General features: G+C 40.7%; 1 protein-coding gene and 1 long non-coding RNA gene across 4 annotated transcripts in view; both read right to left on the bottom strand.

Annotated features, from left to right (window-relative positions):
- The window catches only part of LOC104118266 (copper-transporting ATPase PAA1, chloroplastic), a 30842-nt gene that overhangs the window by 4975 nt on the left and 9007 nt on the right, over window positions 1-16860 (bottom strand). For all 3 annotated transcript variants that reach the window (XR_011408802.1, XR_011408803.1, XM_070177698.1), the window contains exons 4-14: window positions 15032-15106; window positions 14638-14915; window positions 12759-12992; window positions 12428-12526; window positions 12144-12293; window positions 11841-11987; window positions 11520-11570; window positions 11245-11423; window positions 2340-2478; window positions 1218-1315; window positions 874-1114 (exon numbers count right to left, since the gene is read on the bottom strand). Coding sequence is in view for 1 of the 3 variants with exons in the window: in XM_070177698.1 (XP_070033799.1) it covers window positions 874-1114; window positions 1218-1315; window positions 2340-2478; window positions 11245-11423; window positions 11520-11570; window positions 11841-11987; window positions 12144-12293; window positions 12428-12526; window positions 12759-12992; window positions 14638-14915; window positions 15032-15106 (1691 nt within the window). In the remaining 2 variants the exon portion in view is untranslated. The remainder of the gene's footprint in view (window positions 1-873; window positions 1115-1217; window positions 1316-2339; window positions 2479-11244; window positions 11424-11519; window positions 11571-11840; window positions 11988-12143; window positions 12294-12427; window positions 12527-12758; window positions 12993-14637; window positions 14916-15031; window positions 15107-16860) is intronic.
- On the bottom strand, window positions 2983-11238 carry LOC138893396 (uncharacterized). The gene is made up of 2 exons (XR_011408804.1): window positions 9254-11238; window positions 2983-3151 (listed from the first exon to the last, which is right to left on the bottom strand). It is a non-coding gene; the product is annotated as an uncharacterized lncRNA (long non-coding RNA).

The following is a 16860-nucleotide window of genomic DNA, read 5'->3' as shown; positions in this document are numbered from 1 at the left end:
CAAAAAGTTAGATCTTTCAACTTTTATTCAGTTTGAACATACTAAAAACAGGATAATTTCCATGCACAGTGATGGTCGTAGAGGTTAGTATTCGTCTTAAATCTGCTAGTTAATTTACCATATCCTTCACACAACACCTAATTTCATGACTATATGTCTCGCTCTACTCCAACAAAATTGACCGGATTAGTCCATTTTCATGGACATTTTTAAAAAGCAGGGGGAACAGGAAAATTTGATATAGCAAATTTCTATTTAGTTAGCCATTATCAACTGGGAATAAAAGGAAACGGATGCTGATTCCTATTAGCTATCATGGACTAATAGATTGGCCCTAATTTCTAAGCTAATTCTCCATAAAGAACCTACGTTATGTACCGAAACTATAGTGGAATTGTGGAAACAATATAATGAGCTAATTCTTTCACATCTCAGTGTAGTTCAAATATTGGTGTCGTCACCCAATAATAAGCTGTACATCCTATTAAGAACCATCTTGCGAACTGTCAGTTATGGACTTCTACCATTCTCTCTTATGAGTCTTATCACAAAGGCAATGAATGACATGAAGTACAAATTCTTCGAGTGAGACCAGAGATCAAGGTCTTATTATTATAAAGCTCATAAAAACTTCCTCCTACCAGTTTTAGCTACTTTGCTTTTATGATGCATATTTCTCTTCAGCGCAGCAGTTACTTCCTATCATTAGCTATATCACTTTTTTCTGATGACCCATTAGCTATATTACTTATTGTGGATATTTTTCTTTGGAATCATTAGGTCCACTAGGCAGCTTGTAATGCACAAAAAGATATAAAGAATGGTCCCAGAACTAAGATGGATTCTGGTCTTAAGAAAGATGAAACCGCTTACATTTTCCTTAGGGATGCCAACAACAGATGCGACGTATTCGGCAGCATTCTTTTTGTCACCAGACAGTAAGTAAGTGCTAATCCCTTGTTTCGACAGAGATTCTACAACATGCCTTGCGTCTTCTCTGATCTGATCCTCAACATAAATTAGACCAGCAAGGACGCCATCAACTCCCACATATACTACTGATTGGTTCTTAAAGTCATCAAATTCTAGGAACGGATTCTCAAGAACTCCATGCCTGCACAGTTTCAAGATGTAGCATCTAAATGGGACTGTATTGAAAAGGATAAAATAGTGTTCAACAGAAAAAGATTGTGAGAAGTGCAAAAAGAAGAAGCTACCTTTTGACCCATTCCAGTGTGCCGACAGAAATCCTTTTATTATCAATATACCCTACAGCACCAGATCCAGGCTCCTCCATGAATGTTCCATCCAAAACCTGCATGTACACATTTAAGAAATTGGACGCTCACACTGCTACACGTTGACAGTGGACACAACAAATACCTAAGCCCAACTATATCCCTAGATTAAATTATGAAATCCCAGGTGTTAGTCTCCTCAGCATCTTAATGCTCAGCCAGCACAAATAGAAAAACAGCATGTGATCATACATATATATATATATATATATATATATGAGAGAGTAGTGAAGTCTGACACAAAAGAATAAGCAATAAAATACCCCAAAGTTTCTTCCTCAACAAGCCCTAATTAAGACAGAGTTAAGGTCTCAAGCTTGTAAGCTGAAATCCAGCTAGTTACAGTCAGATAACCAAGCAACACCCAATTAAACATGACGGATTCTACTGCAGACCTAAATAAATAAATAAATCTCCTCTCTAAGACTCTAACAGCTTAAACTTTCAAATGAGATGTACACGCAATGCAACATGGCACGACAGCAGGCTGCTGTTCTGAGTCTCACATGTATCCACCAATAAAATGGTTCCATGGTCAAAGAAAAGTATCATGCCTGCACATGAGCCGGCATGTTGCAACCATAAATAAATAAATAAAATAAATAAATAAATAAAAGTGTTTATCTCTAACAACTTAAGCTTAGATGATGTTCACACAATTCAACAAACTCAAATAAGACGTGTCAAGGGGCAAACTGAAACCTCGTTGACAAAAAATAGAAGGTATTTTGAATTCCATTTGACTATCCTAATAAGGAAGCTGAAATTTCTAAAATCTCAACTTGGAGAACTATACAAGTTTGAGGCATAGAGCAGACGATGATTTACTAATATCTGTAAAACCAAATTATCATTGGATCGCCGATATATGTGCGTGTGTGCGCGCGCGTAAGAGAAAGATAACATGGACAAATACTGTTAATATATCATGCAATTCAAAGGGCTGAGATTCTCGAATACAAAGGGCATGTGCATAATTTGGACACTCTTCCTATATAGAAATAGGTAAACACTTGAAAAGGAGCACTTAGCATGACTTGCCTTCAATTTTGGAGAATTCGCAGTCAGAGCAGCCTCTACAATTGCTTTTCCAATTGGATGATTGGTATTTGATTCAACTCCAGCGGCAAACTTCAGAATATCAACTTCTGACCACTGAAAAGGTGAAGTTGAATCTTGTCTGCACCAAAACTTGGCTCATTATCTCCAATGAAAAAATATCGTTAACACCTTTTCTTTTACCAGAAGGTGTCTGAAGTCCACTTTAACTTTACACATTTTCATAGGTCAACTTTCTGATCAAAGAAAAAAAATCCAAAGATTGGCAACTAAAGTGCAACACGGAAACTCACAAAGCAACAGATGAGAGCAGCAATAAGAAGGTTATTTAGAAAAGGAAGGGACAGAGAAAAAGAAATGAACAACTAGAACAAGAGATGAGTTAGCAATGAGTATAAAGGACGTTAAGTGCTTATTGGTTGCTCTTATTTCATCATGCAGAAATGTTCATGGTTTTCCTCTTTCTAGTGTACTCATGTCTCATCATTCAAACAGTACGAAACAAGTATATGAGGAACAAATGTTAAGTGTTTCATATTGCTTGAGGGAATGGGTTGTTGTCTCCTTCCATGATCTTGGCAATGCTCACCTTATGTGCTAACTTTTGGTTGAGTTAGACACAATATTTTCTTAACATGGTATCACAACCAGACTCATCCTAATTCTTGGTTTACCGAATATTCAGCCACGTTATGTCGTCCACACGAGATATCTGAGAGTGCAGAAAGGTGTTGAACCACATTAGTTGGAGGAATGGACTATTGCCTCCATATATGGTCTTGGGCAATCCTCACCTTTTTTTTTTGATAAGGTAAATTGTATTAATCAAAAGGGAGAGAACTTCCGTGTACACAAAGTATACCAAAGACGTAGAGAATTTATATCAGAACATGATTCTTTACAAAAGACGCCCAATCTTCTATACAAGTAAGGGCTAAGTGAGTGCACCAAAAAGCGATCAAAGATAAAAGACTATTCTTAAGATGTGAAAAAGGAGACTCAATCTCCTCAAAAGCTCTCCTATTTCTCTCCCCCCATACTACCCACATGAGAGCTAACGGAGCAAATTTCCACGCCTTTTGCTTTCTTCTTCTACGAAAACCGCCCCAGCTATATAACATTTCCTTTACCGTGCTTGGCATCACCCATTGAACACCAAAGAGATTCAGGATTGCCCTCCACAAAGCTGAGGACACAGGGCAATGCAACATAAGGTGATCAGCTTCTTCTCCTGAGCTTTTACACATATAGCACCAACTAACAAGTGTAATTCCCTCTTTCGGAGATTTTCAGCAGTCAAGATCACTCCCCTTGCCGCTAGCCATGCAAAAAAGCACACCTTCGTGGGCGCCCTAGGAATCCAGATCGAGGAGTATGGAAAAGTGGTCTCCTCTCTCACCAACATACTCTGGTAAAAAGACTTTACGGTGAACACACCATCGCCACGCAAGCCCCATCTCCAAGAGTCGCAGGATGGCTGGAGCATGTCTTGCCCGTATAGCAGTGCCATCAAAACTTGAAGCTCCGCAATCTCCCAATCTTGCATGTTCCTCCTGAATAAGAGGTCCCATACTACCCCCCTTCATGCTCCTTGCGAATCTGTTGGACCATCAGTTCCTTCTGGTTTGATACTCTGAAGACGTGGGGGAAGGAGACCCTCAAAGAATCCCCTCCACACCACCTATGATTCCAAAAGCTGATTCTCCTTCCATCTCCCACCCTGTAAGTGATGTTGCCACTGAATGCTTCCCAATTCTTCATGATACTCCTCCACATGCCACACCCGAAAGGTGTTGTGATCGCCTTGGTCCTCCAACCCCTCCCGTTGAATCATACTTTTCTACTATGACCTCCCTCCATAGAGCATGCTCTTTTACCCCGAATCTCCACAGCCACTTTCCCATTAAAGCTCTGTTAAATACCCTAAGATCTTTAACTCCAAGCCCACCCCACTTCTTTAGGGAAGTGACTGTTTGCCAATTCACTAGATGAAACTTTCTAGTTCCATCCGCCGCATCCCATAGAAAGTTCCTTTGAAGTCGCTCCAGTTTTTCTGTGATGCTCACCGGTGCTTGCAACAGGGATAAGTAATAGGTTGGCATACTCGATAAAGTGCTTTTGATAAGCACTTCCTTACCTCCTTTTGACAAATACCGTTTCTGCCACCCTGCTAATCTTTTTTTAACCCGCTCGATCACTGGATTCCAAACCGTAGTATCCTTATATGAAGCGCCCAAAGGGACGCCCAGGTAAGTAGTGGGGAGGGAGCCCACCTTGCATCTGAGAACGCCAGACAAGGCATCAAAATTAGTAACCTCACCTACCGGGAAAATCTCACACTTGCCGATGTTGATTTTGAGTCCTGATACTAACTGAAACCACTGCAGGACCTGCTTCAGGTAGGTCAACTGATCCATATCGGCATCACAGAAAACCAGTGTGTCATCCGCAAAAAGCAAATGTGAGACTCTTCGGGCACTGAGCACCCCAATCGGAGCTGAGAATCCTCTCAAGAAGCCTCCGCCCGCCGCACGATCCATCATTTTGCTCAGAGCATCTATCACTAGAATGAATAACATGGGGGATAGGGGGTCACCTTGCCTGAGACCCCTGGAGCTGCCAAAGAAACCACATGGGCTACCATTAACCAGGACAGAGAATCTGACTGAGGAAATGCAGAACTTTATCCATCCCCTCCATCTTTCCCCAAACCCCATCCGCATCATAATGAAGTCCAGGAACTCCCAATTGACATGGTCGAAAGCTTTCTCAAGATCTAACTTGCATAGTAAGCCGGGATCTCTATTTTTCCTTCTGGAGTCTACAAGTTCATTTGCCACCAAGGCAGCATCCAGGATCTGCCTACCTTCCACAAACGCATTCTGGGAGGACGAAACAGTCATGTCAAGAACCTTCTTGAGTCTGTTGGAAAGCACTTTAGAAATAATCTTGTAAATGCTCCCCACGAGACTAATAGACCTGTAGTCTCTGATACAAGATGCACCTTCTTTCTTAGGCACAATAGTAATAAAGGAAGCATTGATACTTCTCTCGAAAACACCATTCGCATGGAAGTATTCAATGGTTTCCATCAACTCCCCCTTGATGGTGTCCCAAAAGAGCTGAAAGAAAGCCAAGGAGAAACCATCAGGCCTGGGGGCCTTATCACCAGCACAAGACGACACAACCTCGTGCACCTCCTTCTCCTCGAAAGCTCCTTTCTAGCCACTCGTTGTCTCCCTCCCCTATATGGTTGAACTCTATTCCCCCCAAAGTCGGCCTCCAACTAACTTCTTCTTTATATAAGTTCTCATAAAACCCCACTATCGCTCCTTTTACTTCCTCCTCTCCCTCAATCCTCATCCCATCCACAACTAAGGACTCTATGAAGTTTCTCCTTCGATTTGCGACCGCCACCCTATGAAAAAACTTGGTATTCGAATCCCCCTCCTTTAGCTAGAGCGCCCTCGATTTTTGCCGCCAACTAGTCTCCTGAGCTATTGCTAACTCGACTATTTCCCTCTTAACCTCCCCCAATCGCTCTTTCTCAGATTCGTCTAACTCCCCCGCTCCTTCCCCTCTTTCTAAATCCCCCAATTCATGCATAAGCTCCCTCATTTTAACCTCTACCCTCCCAAAAACCTCCTTATTCCACCTAATAATATCTCCCTTGAGCAATTTGAGTTTCTTCGAAAGGCGGTATGAAGGTGTCCCTGATACCCCATAGCTTGTCCACCATACTTTCACCTTGTCACTGAAACCTGGCACCTTCAACCACATGTTTTCGAATCGGAAGGGAGCACGCATCCCTCTCCCTCTGCATCCATCTAGCAAAATAGGCAAATGATCTGAAGTCAACATAGGTAAAGGAATCTGCAGCGCATTCGGCACCAGCTCATCCCATGAGGGAGATGTCAAGAATCTATCAATTCTAGACCTTGAGTTGGAATCCTCCGTCCTGGCCCAAGTAAACCTTTCCCCTGACAGAAGAAGGTCAATGAGAAGGTGATCATTGATGAAGTCAGAAAACTCCTCCATGGCCCTCGAAAACACTCTACACCCTAATCTCTCCTCCGGGAATCTAATAGTGTTAAAGTCTCCCCCTAGAACCCATGGAATGTCCCATTCCCCCAAAATATTGGCCAGTTCCTCCCAAAAAGACATCTTGGACCCTTCCCCTACCGGCCCATACACTCCCCCAAATCCCCACTCCACCCCACTCACTCTATCTTTGACGAGAGCTGCCAAAGAGAAAGCTCCCTTCCTAATCTCCTTTACCTCCAAGCTTCTATCATCCCACATAAGTAGGATGCCCCCCGCACTTCCCGCTGCTGGAACCCAGTCATATTTCACCCAACTACCTCCCCAGACACTTCTCACGATCGCATCCGACAAAACTTCCATTTTGGTCTCCTGAAAACAAATTAGGTTGGCACCCCACTCCCTAACTCCCACTTTGATGATGGCCCTTTTGTTTGGGTCATTCATCCCCTCACATTCCATGAAAGGATCTTAACTTTCATAAGCGGCAATAGCCCCCATTTCCCCACCTCCCCTAGCCGAGGTCCCTTTCTCTTTGTCACACACTCGCCCCCTTCTCTGATACACCACTACATCCCCTAGGTTATTTTTCTTAACAAATTTACCCAACTCCCTCCCTGCACCATCGTAAAGAGATTGTTGCTCAATCTCCCTCAACAGTTCTAACACCCTATCTTCCTTCCCTGCAACAGATACACCTAGAAACTTCCCAAAGTTTAAGAGTTTGTCCTCCATCCAAAAGGACATATCCCCTCCTCCGGTCCTTGACGAAATTGGACAGGCTTCTTCTGCATGTGCCCTTTCCTTGCTACTACCAGAGGAATACAAGACCATAGCATTGCTAGCACTAGGAGTTTTAACCTTCGAAAGGGTCTCACCATTTCCTGGGGGGTCAACAACCTCTGAAAATAATACCCCGCTGCTATAGGAATGTCCAGAACCATCAGTAGGGTAGCGTGGCGGAAGAGAGAATGGAACCCTTGGTGGCATATTAACTGAAGATACTGGTCCGACACTAACATCAATTGGGACATGCTCACCAATCTCCCCAGAAAAAGAAGAAACTTTGAGTGTGTCCTCAGCACAATTAAGCCCAGGAGCAGTTGAGTGGTTGATGGAACCGGGCCCGACAGAGGTAGGGGTCGTGGATTAACAGCACCATCCTTTGCCGGTTCTGCCCCCGCAGCGGCGGCCATCGTAGAGGGGCACATGTCACTAGAGCTCGGTGAAGTAGTGTCACTGTGTGAAGCATCATGGCCAGAGGAAGGAGGAACCAATGTTCCCATATGCTTAGGAGCCTTATCATGCGCAGCTTGAAACAAGTTGGGCCCCTTAGGATCAATTCTAATGGAATTGGGGAAAGTTGCTGGGCCCATGTGAGGAGGCTCAGGCCTATACTTGCTGAAAACATGTACGGCCCTATGATAGGTAGATGGGGACCGTCCCATTTTGCCTTTCCAGCCCGCATCACTGACCCATTCACGTCTTCTCCTGTTATAATTTTGTCTTCCTCCCCCAATTTCAAACCTCCCGTCTCTTCTCGGTCTAACGTCTGATTTCGGCTTAATCCAGTGATCCGGTGAACCCTCCCCTCCCTTTAGAGACTGATTTCCCCTCCCTTTTCTTCTGTTTGACCTTCCCTTTTCTTCCGTCGCTATCACAGGCATAAAGATAGGGCGAAATTCAGGGCTCAGCCAAACCCTATAACTCAAGTAGCCATCTTCCACCACAGTGGAGACAGGGATTCTGCCCCCTTTCCTCACCACAATCCTCACTCGCGAGAGATCGTGTAAACTGCAAGTGACATCAATAAAACCCCCACAGATTTCCCCTATCTTCTTGAATAGGTCAAGACACCAAAGATGCACCGGGAGACCCACCATGTTGACCACCAAAGTGTCGCCAGCGAAGCGAGGGTCAAGACACCCATCATGCTCCACCCATCTGTCTAGATTTAAAAAGTTCCCATCGAACCACCTGTTTCCTCTGACAAGAATTTCCGAAGCTTGAGACTTGTCAACAAAACGAAAGAGATATTGAGTGTCCCCCAATTGCGATATTTTCAGTCCATCCTTGACGTTCCATGCCTCTGCTGCCCAGTTTCTAACAGCCTCCGGAGAACCAACCCATTTGGAGAAAGACCCAATGAGACTAGATTCCAAGAAACCCTTGCGTCTGAGAGTGTGCTCCTCGGACAGCGTGAAGTGCAGCTCCTGTCCTACGTCGAGCTTTCGATGGCATCTTCCCCCAAGTTCTAGGGATGGCCAAGAGACAGCTTTCATAAACGACATGTTTTCCAGTTTTCTGGATTCTAGAGAGAAAAAAGAGCTTCTCTCTGTACAATCCATCATATTCTAAATGCGGCTGTCCCGGAAAAGCTGGCCGGAAAAACCTCAATTGTTGGAATAACAGTATTCACAGTGGTCGGAGACAGAAGGGAGGAATGTTTCCTCGTACTGCTGTCTGAAAGAGAAAAGGAACTGGGGTTTAAAGGCCGGAAAAAGAAAAAGTCGTCGGAATTTGGTGAAACTGGCACGGGATGGTTCAGAAATGCCTCGCGAAGAGGCTGTCTGAAGGAAAAAATTTGAAAAGTTGCCTGAAAAGGCCACACGCGCCGGCGCGTGGCAGTGACTGGCCGGAAAGTAAGGCGCGTGGGTGGCACGTGGGGGCTCGGTTGCCGGAGAAATTTACTGGGGTTTGGTCGCGGGGAGCTTGGCTCTTGATGGGTGCGGTGGAAATTTAGGAAGAAGAAGAGATGGAAGAGGCTTGGCCATTTCTATGGGTGTTAGAACTGTTTCTCTCTTTCAGAAGGAAGCGTTAAGCACGGGTTCTTTGAAATCTAGGGCAATCCTCACCTTATGAGCTAGTTTTTGGGGTTGATGAGACCCCATCTCCATTTTATTAAGAGAGAACAAATAGGAAATGCAAACATTGGATGCTTTTCTTGTGGATGTTCGTTTAGTATGAAGTCAAAAAGAAGGTAAGAGAGAGACTTAAGAATTTATCCGGTAGATAGTTTATTCTTCAAACAAAGTCAATTTATTAACATATGTTTATTGAGGAAAATAACATGTTATTAAAAGAACGGAAAAGGGCCAAAACTGCCCTCAATCTATTCGATTTGGTATAAATATGTCTTCCGTTCACCTATTGAGCCAAAAATGCTCCCACCGTTGTCTTTCAGACTCACTTATCCCTATGACTAACAGTCAACACCAAATAAAAAAAAAGTTATTTAAATTACACGTGGCAACTTCTTACTGGTCCAACTTTAAACCATAACCCCAATATCCACCTATAACCCATTTTCTTTTCCAACCCAAAAATCCGACCCGCCCCAAAAAAAAAAGGTCAAACTCTTGATTGCCAAAAAGTTTAATTTCTCAATCTTCCCAACTCTACCACTACCATGGCTGCCACCACCTCCTTTCCTCCGTAGCAATTACGCTGACACCACAACCATGACTCGCATGTTTGCTCCATTCCTCAATTTCCAAACAATAACAAGAATGCTATGCTAATCGAAAGGGCCCGATTTGAAAATCTATAATTTTTTTCGATTTAATGTCCTTTTTTGTTGTGAAAATGGGATTTTGTTCAAGGATGAGGCCATAAAAGTTCCAATTTCTACAATAAATTACCTTCTGGGTCTAACATCTTACTAAGATTTTACAAAAATCACAAAAAATATGAAGAGAAAAATTAGACTATTCGCGAATTTGAAGCCCATGAATTCATAAAGGGTTCTTAGATTATCTTACGATGATGAGAAAGAAAATGAGAATTACCACTGTAAGTGACATTTGAGTGTGCAAATTAAGATCTTTTGATGAACATTTCCGATAAAATGGCGGCTCCAATGGTAAATGTAAAATGAAGAAGATGATAAAAAAAATGAAAAAGGGTCAAAACAGCCCCTAGACTATTGGATTTGGTACAATAATATCCTCCATCCACTTACGGATCTTCACATACGGGTGGGTTTAATTCTATTTGGAGTGGAGTTTAAGTTCAGCCAATAGGAAGTTGACACGTGGATATTAATTGATTTTTTTTAGATAGGACCGTTAGTCATAGGGGCATAAGTGAGGCAAAAAGATAACAGTGGAGGCATTTTTGGCTCAATAGCTTGACCGAGGGCATATTTGTACGAAATCGAATAGTCTGAGGGCTGTTTTGGCCTTTTTCCGTTAAAAGAAAATGCTATAAAGAAAAAGCAATTTCCTTATTTGTTATGGCCCAAAAATTGGATACCTAATATACCTGTGATTGACCTGCAATGCAAACAAAACTAACAGAAGTCTTCCTGAATGATAAATAAAACTTGCATCATTCAGTCTTCCATATTTCAATCACTCTTCATTTCCCGGTAATGTAGTATATTAAGAGTTTTAAAGTGCCTTGACAGAAAATACTTTTATCAGAGAATAGTCAAATCTACATGACATGAAGGACGCAAAGATGGAATTATAGAAGCTCATAAAAGTTTACTCATTTCATCCTAATATAATAGTCTTAGTTTGCACGAGATGTCTATGAAGTGAAAGAGTTAAAGTACGAATTGCTTAGTATTTATTAGAAAACAAGTGGGCCCTGTGTGTTTTAAGAATAGAAAAGAAAAAATTGTATTTTAAGAGTTTCTCAATTTTTTTTTGTTCACATAATTCAAAAATTATAGGATACCCATTTTTGCCTATTAAACAATCATTTTGATAAACTCTTATGTATAAAAACTTTATATTGATGACGATCAGAAGTTCCTTTTAAAGAAAGTGGATTGCATTTTGAAACGCCTAATAAAGGCATGAGAGAGGTAGTATAAATACACTTAAAGTTTGCACTCAACCTTGCATCTGGATCTTCTTGATAGCCTTGACCTTGAGACACCACTTTGGTCACAGTTGGTCTACCAATAGTCAGTGTCCCTGTCTTGTCAAAAACAACTGTATTCACCGTTGAGAATCTTTCTAGGACACTTCCACCACGCAAAAGCAAGCCTTTAGTGGCACCAAGTGAGGTTCCAACCTTTACACAAAAATGTCTAATCATTAGTAGTGCATCAGCTGTTAGGATCATGCCTGGATTTAGTATGACAGCACTACAGGATATGTATGTCTTTACCATCACTGCAGTAGGAGTGGCAAGACCAAGTGCACATGGACAGGCAATAACCTACAACCACAAACCCGAAGCCAATTACGGCAAAACAAAGAGATAGAAGTATAACCATGGGACAGAAGCATGCTTACATGATGCAGAAAAAGACAATGAAACTAAAAACAATACAGAAACAGCAGTAGTGAATCAAAAGATTTTATAAAGGATTACTCAATCAGATTTGAAAAATTATCTTGTGGGATGATGCAGCAGTAGTCAGATTTGAACCTTGTTAGTGATTACTGAAAGTCAACTCAGTACCTATGAGTTTATACATTAACGTACCAGCACAGTACATGAGAGCTGCAACGCTAGCGAAACTACACTTCCATGATAAAGGGTGGATGGTAGAATGCGAGCACCAAAAAGGTTCCAGAACATAAATGTGGCAGCAGAAAGTGTCATTACCCCATAGGTAAAATTCCCAGCAACCTAGTTAATGGAAGCAATTAAGCTTTTTTCAGGACAAGCCTACAAATAAAATTCCTTTTGCAAACAATATTAGACAGTCATTTGGGTGAACCACGTAACCCACCAACTGCCAAATATTGTGTACATAAGGAGAAAAAACAGCTTTAAAATGGAAACCTTGTCAGCCAACCGCTGTACAGGAGCTTCTCTACTCTGTGCTTCTTCTACTAATTGAACAATATCCCCAATTGCAGTCTCACCACCTGGTCGTCGCACTTCAACAGTAAGTGTTCCATTAAGGTTTATACTTCCTGCCGCAACTTCAGCCTAATTCATAAGAATATATCTATCATGATATTATAGGAATTGACGATGGTGTTTAAATTGGATATCTGTCCATCCATAAAGCAATATTTTAAAAGAAAAAAGTAGTTATCGATATGAGAAGATAGGTTGACTACCCCAGGTAACTTCGTTACAGGTAAAGGCTCCCCAGTAAAACTTGATTCATCAATTGTGCTTCTACCAGCTCTGACAATTCCATCAGCTGGAACACGGTCCTGAATTTCAACAAACAAGTATCAGTAAATTCAACTGCTATTGCTTGCTATTTCTGATCAGAATATCTCTACTGATCAAATAATATGCTTCATTTTTAAGCTAGTAGATAACAGGAGGGAGATCGACAACTCAGCCGATTCAAGTAAGAACTGTCCCAATACCACTGAAAACAGATCAAGGGAGACCTAATAAGGTACAATGTAACGTGAAGACAAGCACATCTTTACTTACCCCAGGTAAAACAATGATCTGATCCCCGACAGACAGACTGTTAGAAGGAACTTCAACAGTGGAGCTTGATTCCCCTGAATCGCTACTGACTACAAGTCTTGCTTTAGATGGCAAGACATTGAGAAGGCCTGTCATGTCGCTTGTGGCTTTAATTTTAGCTCTCTGCTCAAGATTTCTTCCCAGCAAGACGAAAGCAATCAACATAACAGGCTCCTCAAAGAATGTTTTCCAGCCCTACAGCAAAGCTAATTAGATGAATGCTAGCTGCAGGTATAACTGATTCAAAGCTAACAATAATCACTCTGAATGACTGGGAAGCAATTGAATACTGTATTATAGGGAAGTTAATGCTCTTTTTATGGACAAAGAGAGAAGTTTCTAAAGCCTCCAACTGAAGAATACAAGGGATTCTTATTTGTATAGATAATTGCATGCACTTAATAGAGGATGCTTGCTCCTAAAGTTCATTGATTAATACCTACTATTTACGGCTTAGCAAACCTTTCTAACAAAAAATTTACTAGTTATCGGAAGAAAAATCTTTTAGAAAAACAAATGGTGGAGCCTCAACAAACAATAAAACATATTTAGGCTGAAAGCCTTAAGGCACTTTAGAGAAGTTCAGAAAGAGCCTCCTCGCTTTACTTTCAATTATGCTCCCACTTATATTCTGATAACACTCAGCTTTGTCTTAGTAAGAGATGATATCAACCATCTAGCGATTTTCCTATTTGACAACATATAGATGGTTAGATACATTATACACATAAAAAACCAAATACATAGACAACCCCTTAAAGTTGTCACCAAATTCCATTTAGACGCCTTAACTGAGGCTTGTACCTATTAAGCACCTATACATCATTCAGAATGTACCTATTCCAAATTCTTTGATTGCTGCTTGTTGGTTAAGTGCGGTTGAAATGGTGCAAACTTGTGGCATGAAGAAGAAGAAAATTTAGTCATTTCTTCTTTAGCCGTAGATTTCGCCATTGGTGCTGCTTCTATGCGCCGCTAGGAACCTAACCACTACCTTTCTAAAATTAGATTAATTAAGGTTCTTCAATCCTAAGAATTAGGGCTAAACTGCAAGTTTGCAACCTTAAGTCTATTTTAAACATGAAAAAATATCTTAGGGCTGGTGGCCATGGTGGGAGAGATTTGGAGAAGAGATGGAACTGCGTGTGTGTGTGTGTGTGTGTGTGTGTGGGGGGGGGGGGGGGGGGGAATTTATGCGGAAATAATTTTTTCCTCAAATTTTTAAATAATCTTTTAGCACTAATGCTACTAGTCCTCGTCTCATTCGTCAAGTTGGTATGTCATTCGTGTTTGAGTTACACGCACTTCTATCTTTTTAACTATTATGATTGAAATGTTCAATAGGTATACTTTGAATGATGTTAGGTGCTTAATAGGTACAAGCCTTAGTTGAGGTGTTTAAATGGAATTTGGTGACAACTTTAAGGGGCTGTCAGTAGATAAAGCAAACATGACGGCAGTACAGAATAATACAAAGAGAGCACAATGCATGTCTCTGAAGCAGGGAGCAAATGAATACTAGCCGATCTTATATACCAGACCTTATCTTTACCATTTCCTTTTACATGGACATATTTTTGGGCATGTTAACGGCTTTAGGTTCAGAATTAAGTTTTAGGGGTTTGTTTAACTTTTGTAAGCTGCTATTTAGGATTTTCATAAAATCATTATGTTTTACAGTCAAAGGGGACTGGATGAATGGAAATGTTTTTATACTCCAGTATTTTGCCCCAAGTACACAGTACCTGCTGAACCTGATTACATATAGTGTATACTCAAATCTTTAGATGAAACTTTAATTCACCAGAACCAAGTACAGGATATTGGTAAAAATAGTTACCAGTTTTGGTATTAAGGCTGCCATTGAGCTGACAGCAAACGATGACAAGGCCCCAAGACCAACTAATGTATTCATGTTTGGCGATCCTTTAATTAGGCTTTTCAGACCATCAATAATAAGTTGTCGACCAGGTACAAGCAATGTAAACAGAGATAGAGTCATATGGAAACCGGTGGAATGAATTGCATGAATCCATGAAGCCTTAGCTCCAAAGAAATGAGAGAGATGGCCGACAAGGCACACTGCACATAAAGCCCATGAGACTGCAAGCCCCCGACCTGTTAAAACATTAGGTTATTAGTGTTGAGGTTATTACATTCTGATAAAATAGGTCCCTTAAATTGTGAAATCTCAGAAAATGGCTAGAAGAGGAGCTCTTAAGTAAGGTATGTACCACTTTCTTTCAACTGAATACGCTTTGCATTCATCTTCTTCTCAAATATCTCAAAGAAGTTTTCCCTTCCGGAATCTGCATTGAAATAGACCCATGTCACGCCAATACACATGCAAACACTTAAAACAAGAAGGTGATATGCAATCAGATCAAGAAGGAAGATATCAGTGCTGATGATATTATTTCCTAGAATTTATGATATTTTAGGGGATAACCACAATGATCAAATGACTTCTAGTTGATTCTTCCAGGACATAAACTGTAACACCCCGGAAAATTTCGAAGTGTTTTAAGACCATTAAGAAGATTGACAGGTATTAATTATATTAATTCGGGTATGAACAAGACTAATAATATGAATGATATCAATTGATCATGATAATATATGTATGAGGTGCATTAAGAATGGTTTATGGTCTAAGAAGAGCCCCAAGGCTAAGTCAAGTTGGAAATTATACAATGGGGTAAAGTTTCAACTGAGTTCGCACAAGACCTAACTTCAAACGAGCATAACTCTCAAGATATGAAGTTTTATATGGTTTATGACCTATTAAATGAAAGGTCTATGTGTCTAGTTTCTAATGCTTCAAACCGTTGGTCATTTGGAGATTCCTACAAGAAGTTATGACCTTTTTACTAAAGGGTGACAGAACAGCTACGCAAATAACTCTCAAGATATGAAGTTTTATATGGTTTATGACCTATTAAATGAAAGGTCTATATGCCTAGTTTCTAATGCTTCAAACCGTTCGTCATTTGGAGATTCCTACAAGAAGTTATGACCTTTATACTAAAGGGTGACAGAACAGCTACGCGAGTCTTGCGTAGCTTACGCAGTATAGCAGCGTAGCCTACGCGCCATTGCGTAGGCAAATCCAACAACTTCTAATTAAAGGGGAATGGAAGTCCACCCTGCGTAGCCTTTGTGCGTAGCCTACGCAGGAGGCTACGCAGCTTCAAGGGTCATTTTAAGGAGCTGAAAACGTGGGTTTAGAGAGAAAATGTGTTAGTTCTTCATCTTGGAATGGATTTCTAGAAAGGAGGAGCTCTTCCACCATGGATGCACTTCAAGGTAAGTTGTTTTGGCACAAGGATGATTATATAACATCATTTAGTGATAACATTAACATTATTATGGATCAAATCCATAGGAAATGGGTTGAATCTTCAAGAACACCAAAAAGAGGAAAAGTGAGATTCTTCCACCAAGAGGTAATCCCTTCACTTGAGCTTCATATATATGTCATATTGGAGTATGGGTAGCATGTTTATGAGTTTTATTTGAAGTAATAATGGGATATTGTATGAACCCTAAATGTGGGTCTTGAGAATGCCATTTTTAGGTAAAGAAGAAGATGAATAGTGATGAATTGATATAAACACATATGTCTTGAGTTTCTAATGATTCCAATAGACTTGATAACTTAATTGATGAACGAATTTACTTGGGAATCACCATTTGGAGAAGATACAACACTAGTTCTTGAAATGGATGTTCTTGAACCTAGAGTTTTGTTGGAGAAGGTAATGAATAGTGACTTAATGATGTTGGGTAATTAACATAGTATTATTATTGATTCCAAATGAGTATTAAATGATAAGAATTAAATTGAATATGCTAATGGATGAGCCTATTGGATAATTTGGGATGGTTGAAGGCTTGTTGTCGAATTGTGAAGCCTAAATGGATATTTATGAATCTTTTCGTATTTATTTTGATGTAGTTGAGATATCTAATGGTAGGTATTGAATTGTGGGTGATATTTGGACATTTTAATCAATTGGATCATTGTAGTATTTTCGGAGCTTAAAGGTTGAGATTGGGATTG

Source organism: Nicotiana tomentosiformis, chromosome 1, assembly GCF_000390325.3.
Source record: "Nicotiana tomentosiformis chromosome 1, ASM39032v3, whole genome shotgun sequence".
NCBI lineage: Eukaryota > Viridiplantae > Streptophyta > Magnoliopsida > Solanales > Solanaceae > Nicotiana > Nicotiana tomentosiformis.
The sequence above is the reverse complement of the archived record's forward strand: the minus strand, read 5'-3'. Positions and strand labels throughout refer to the sequence as shown.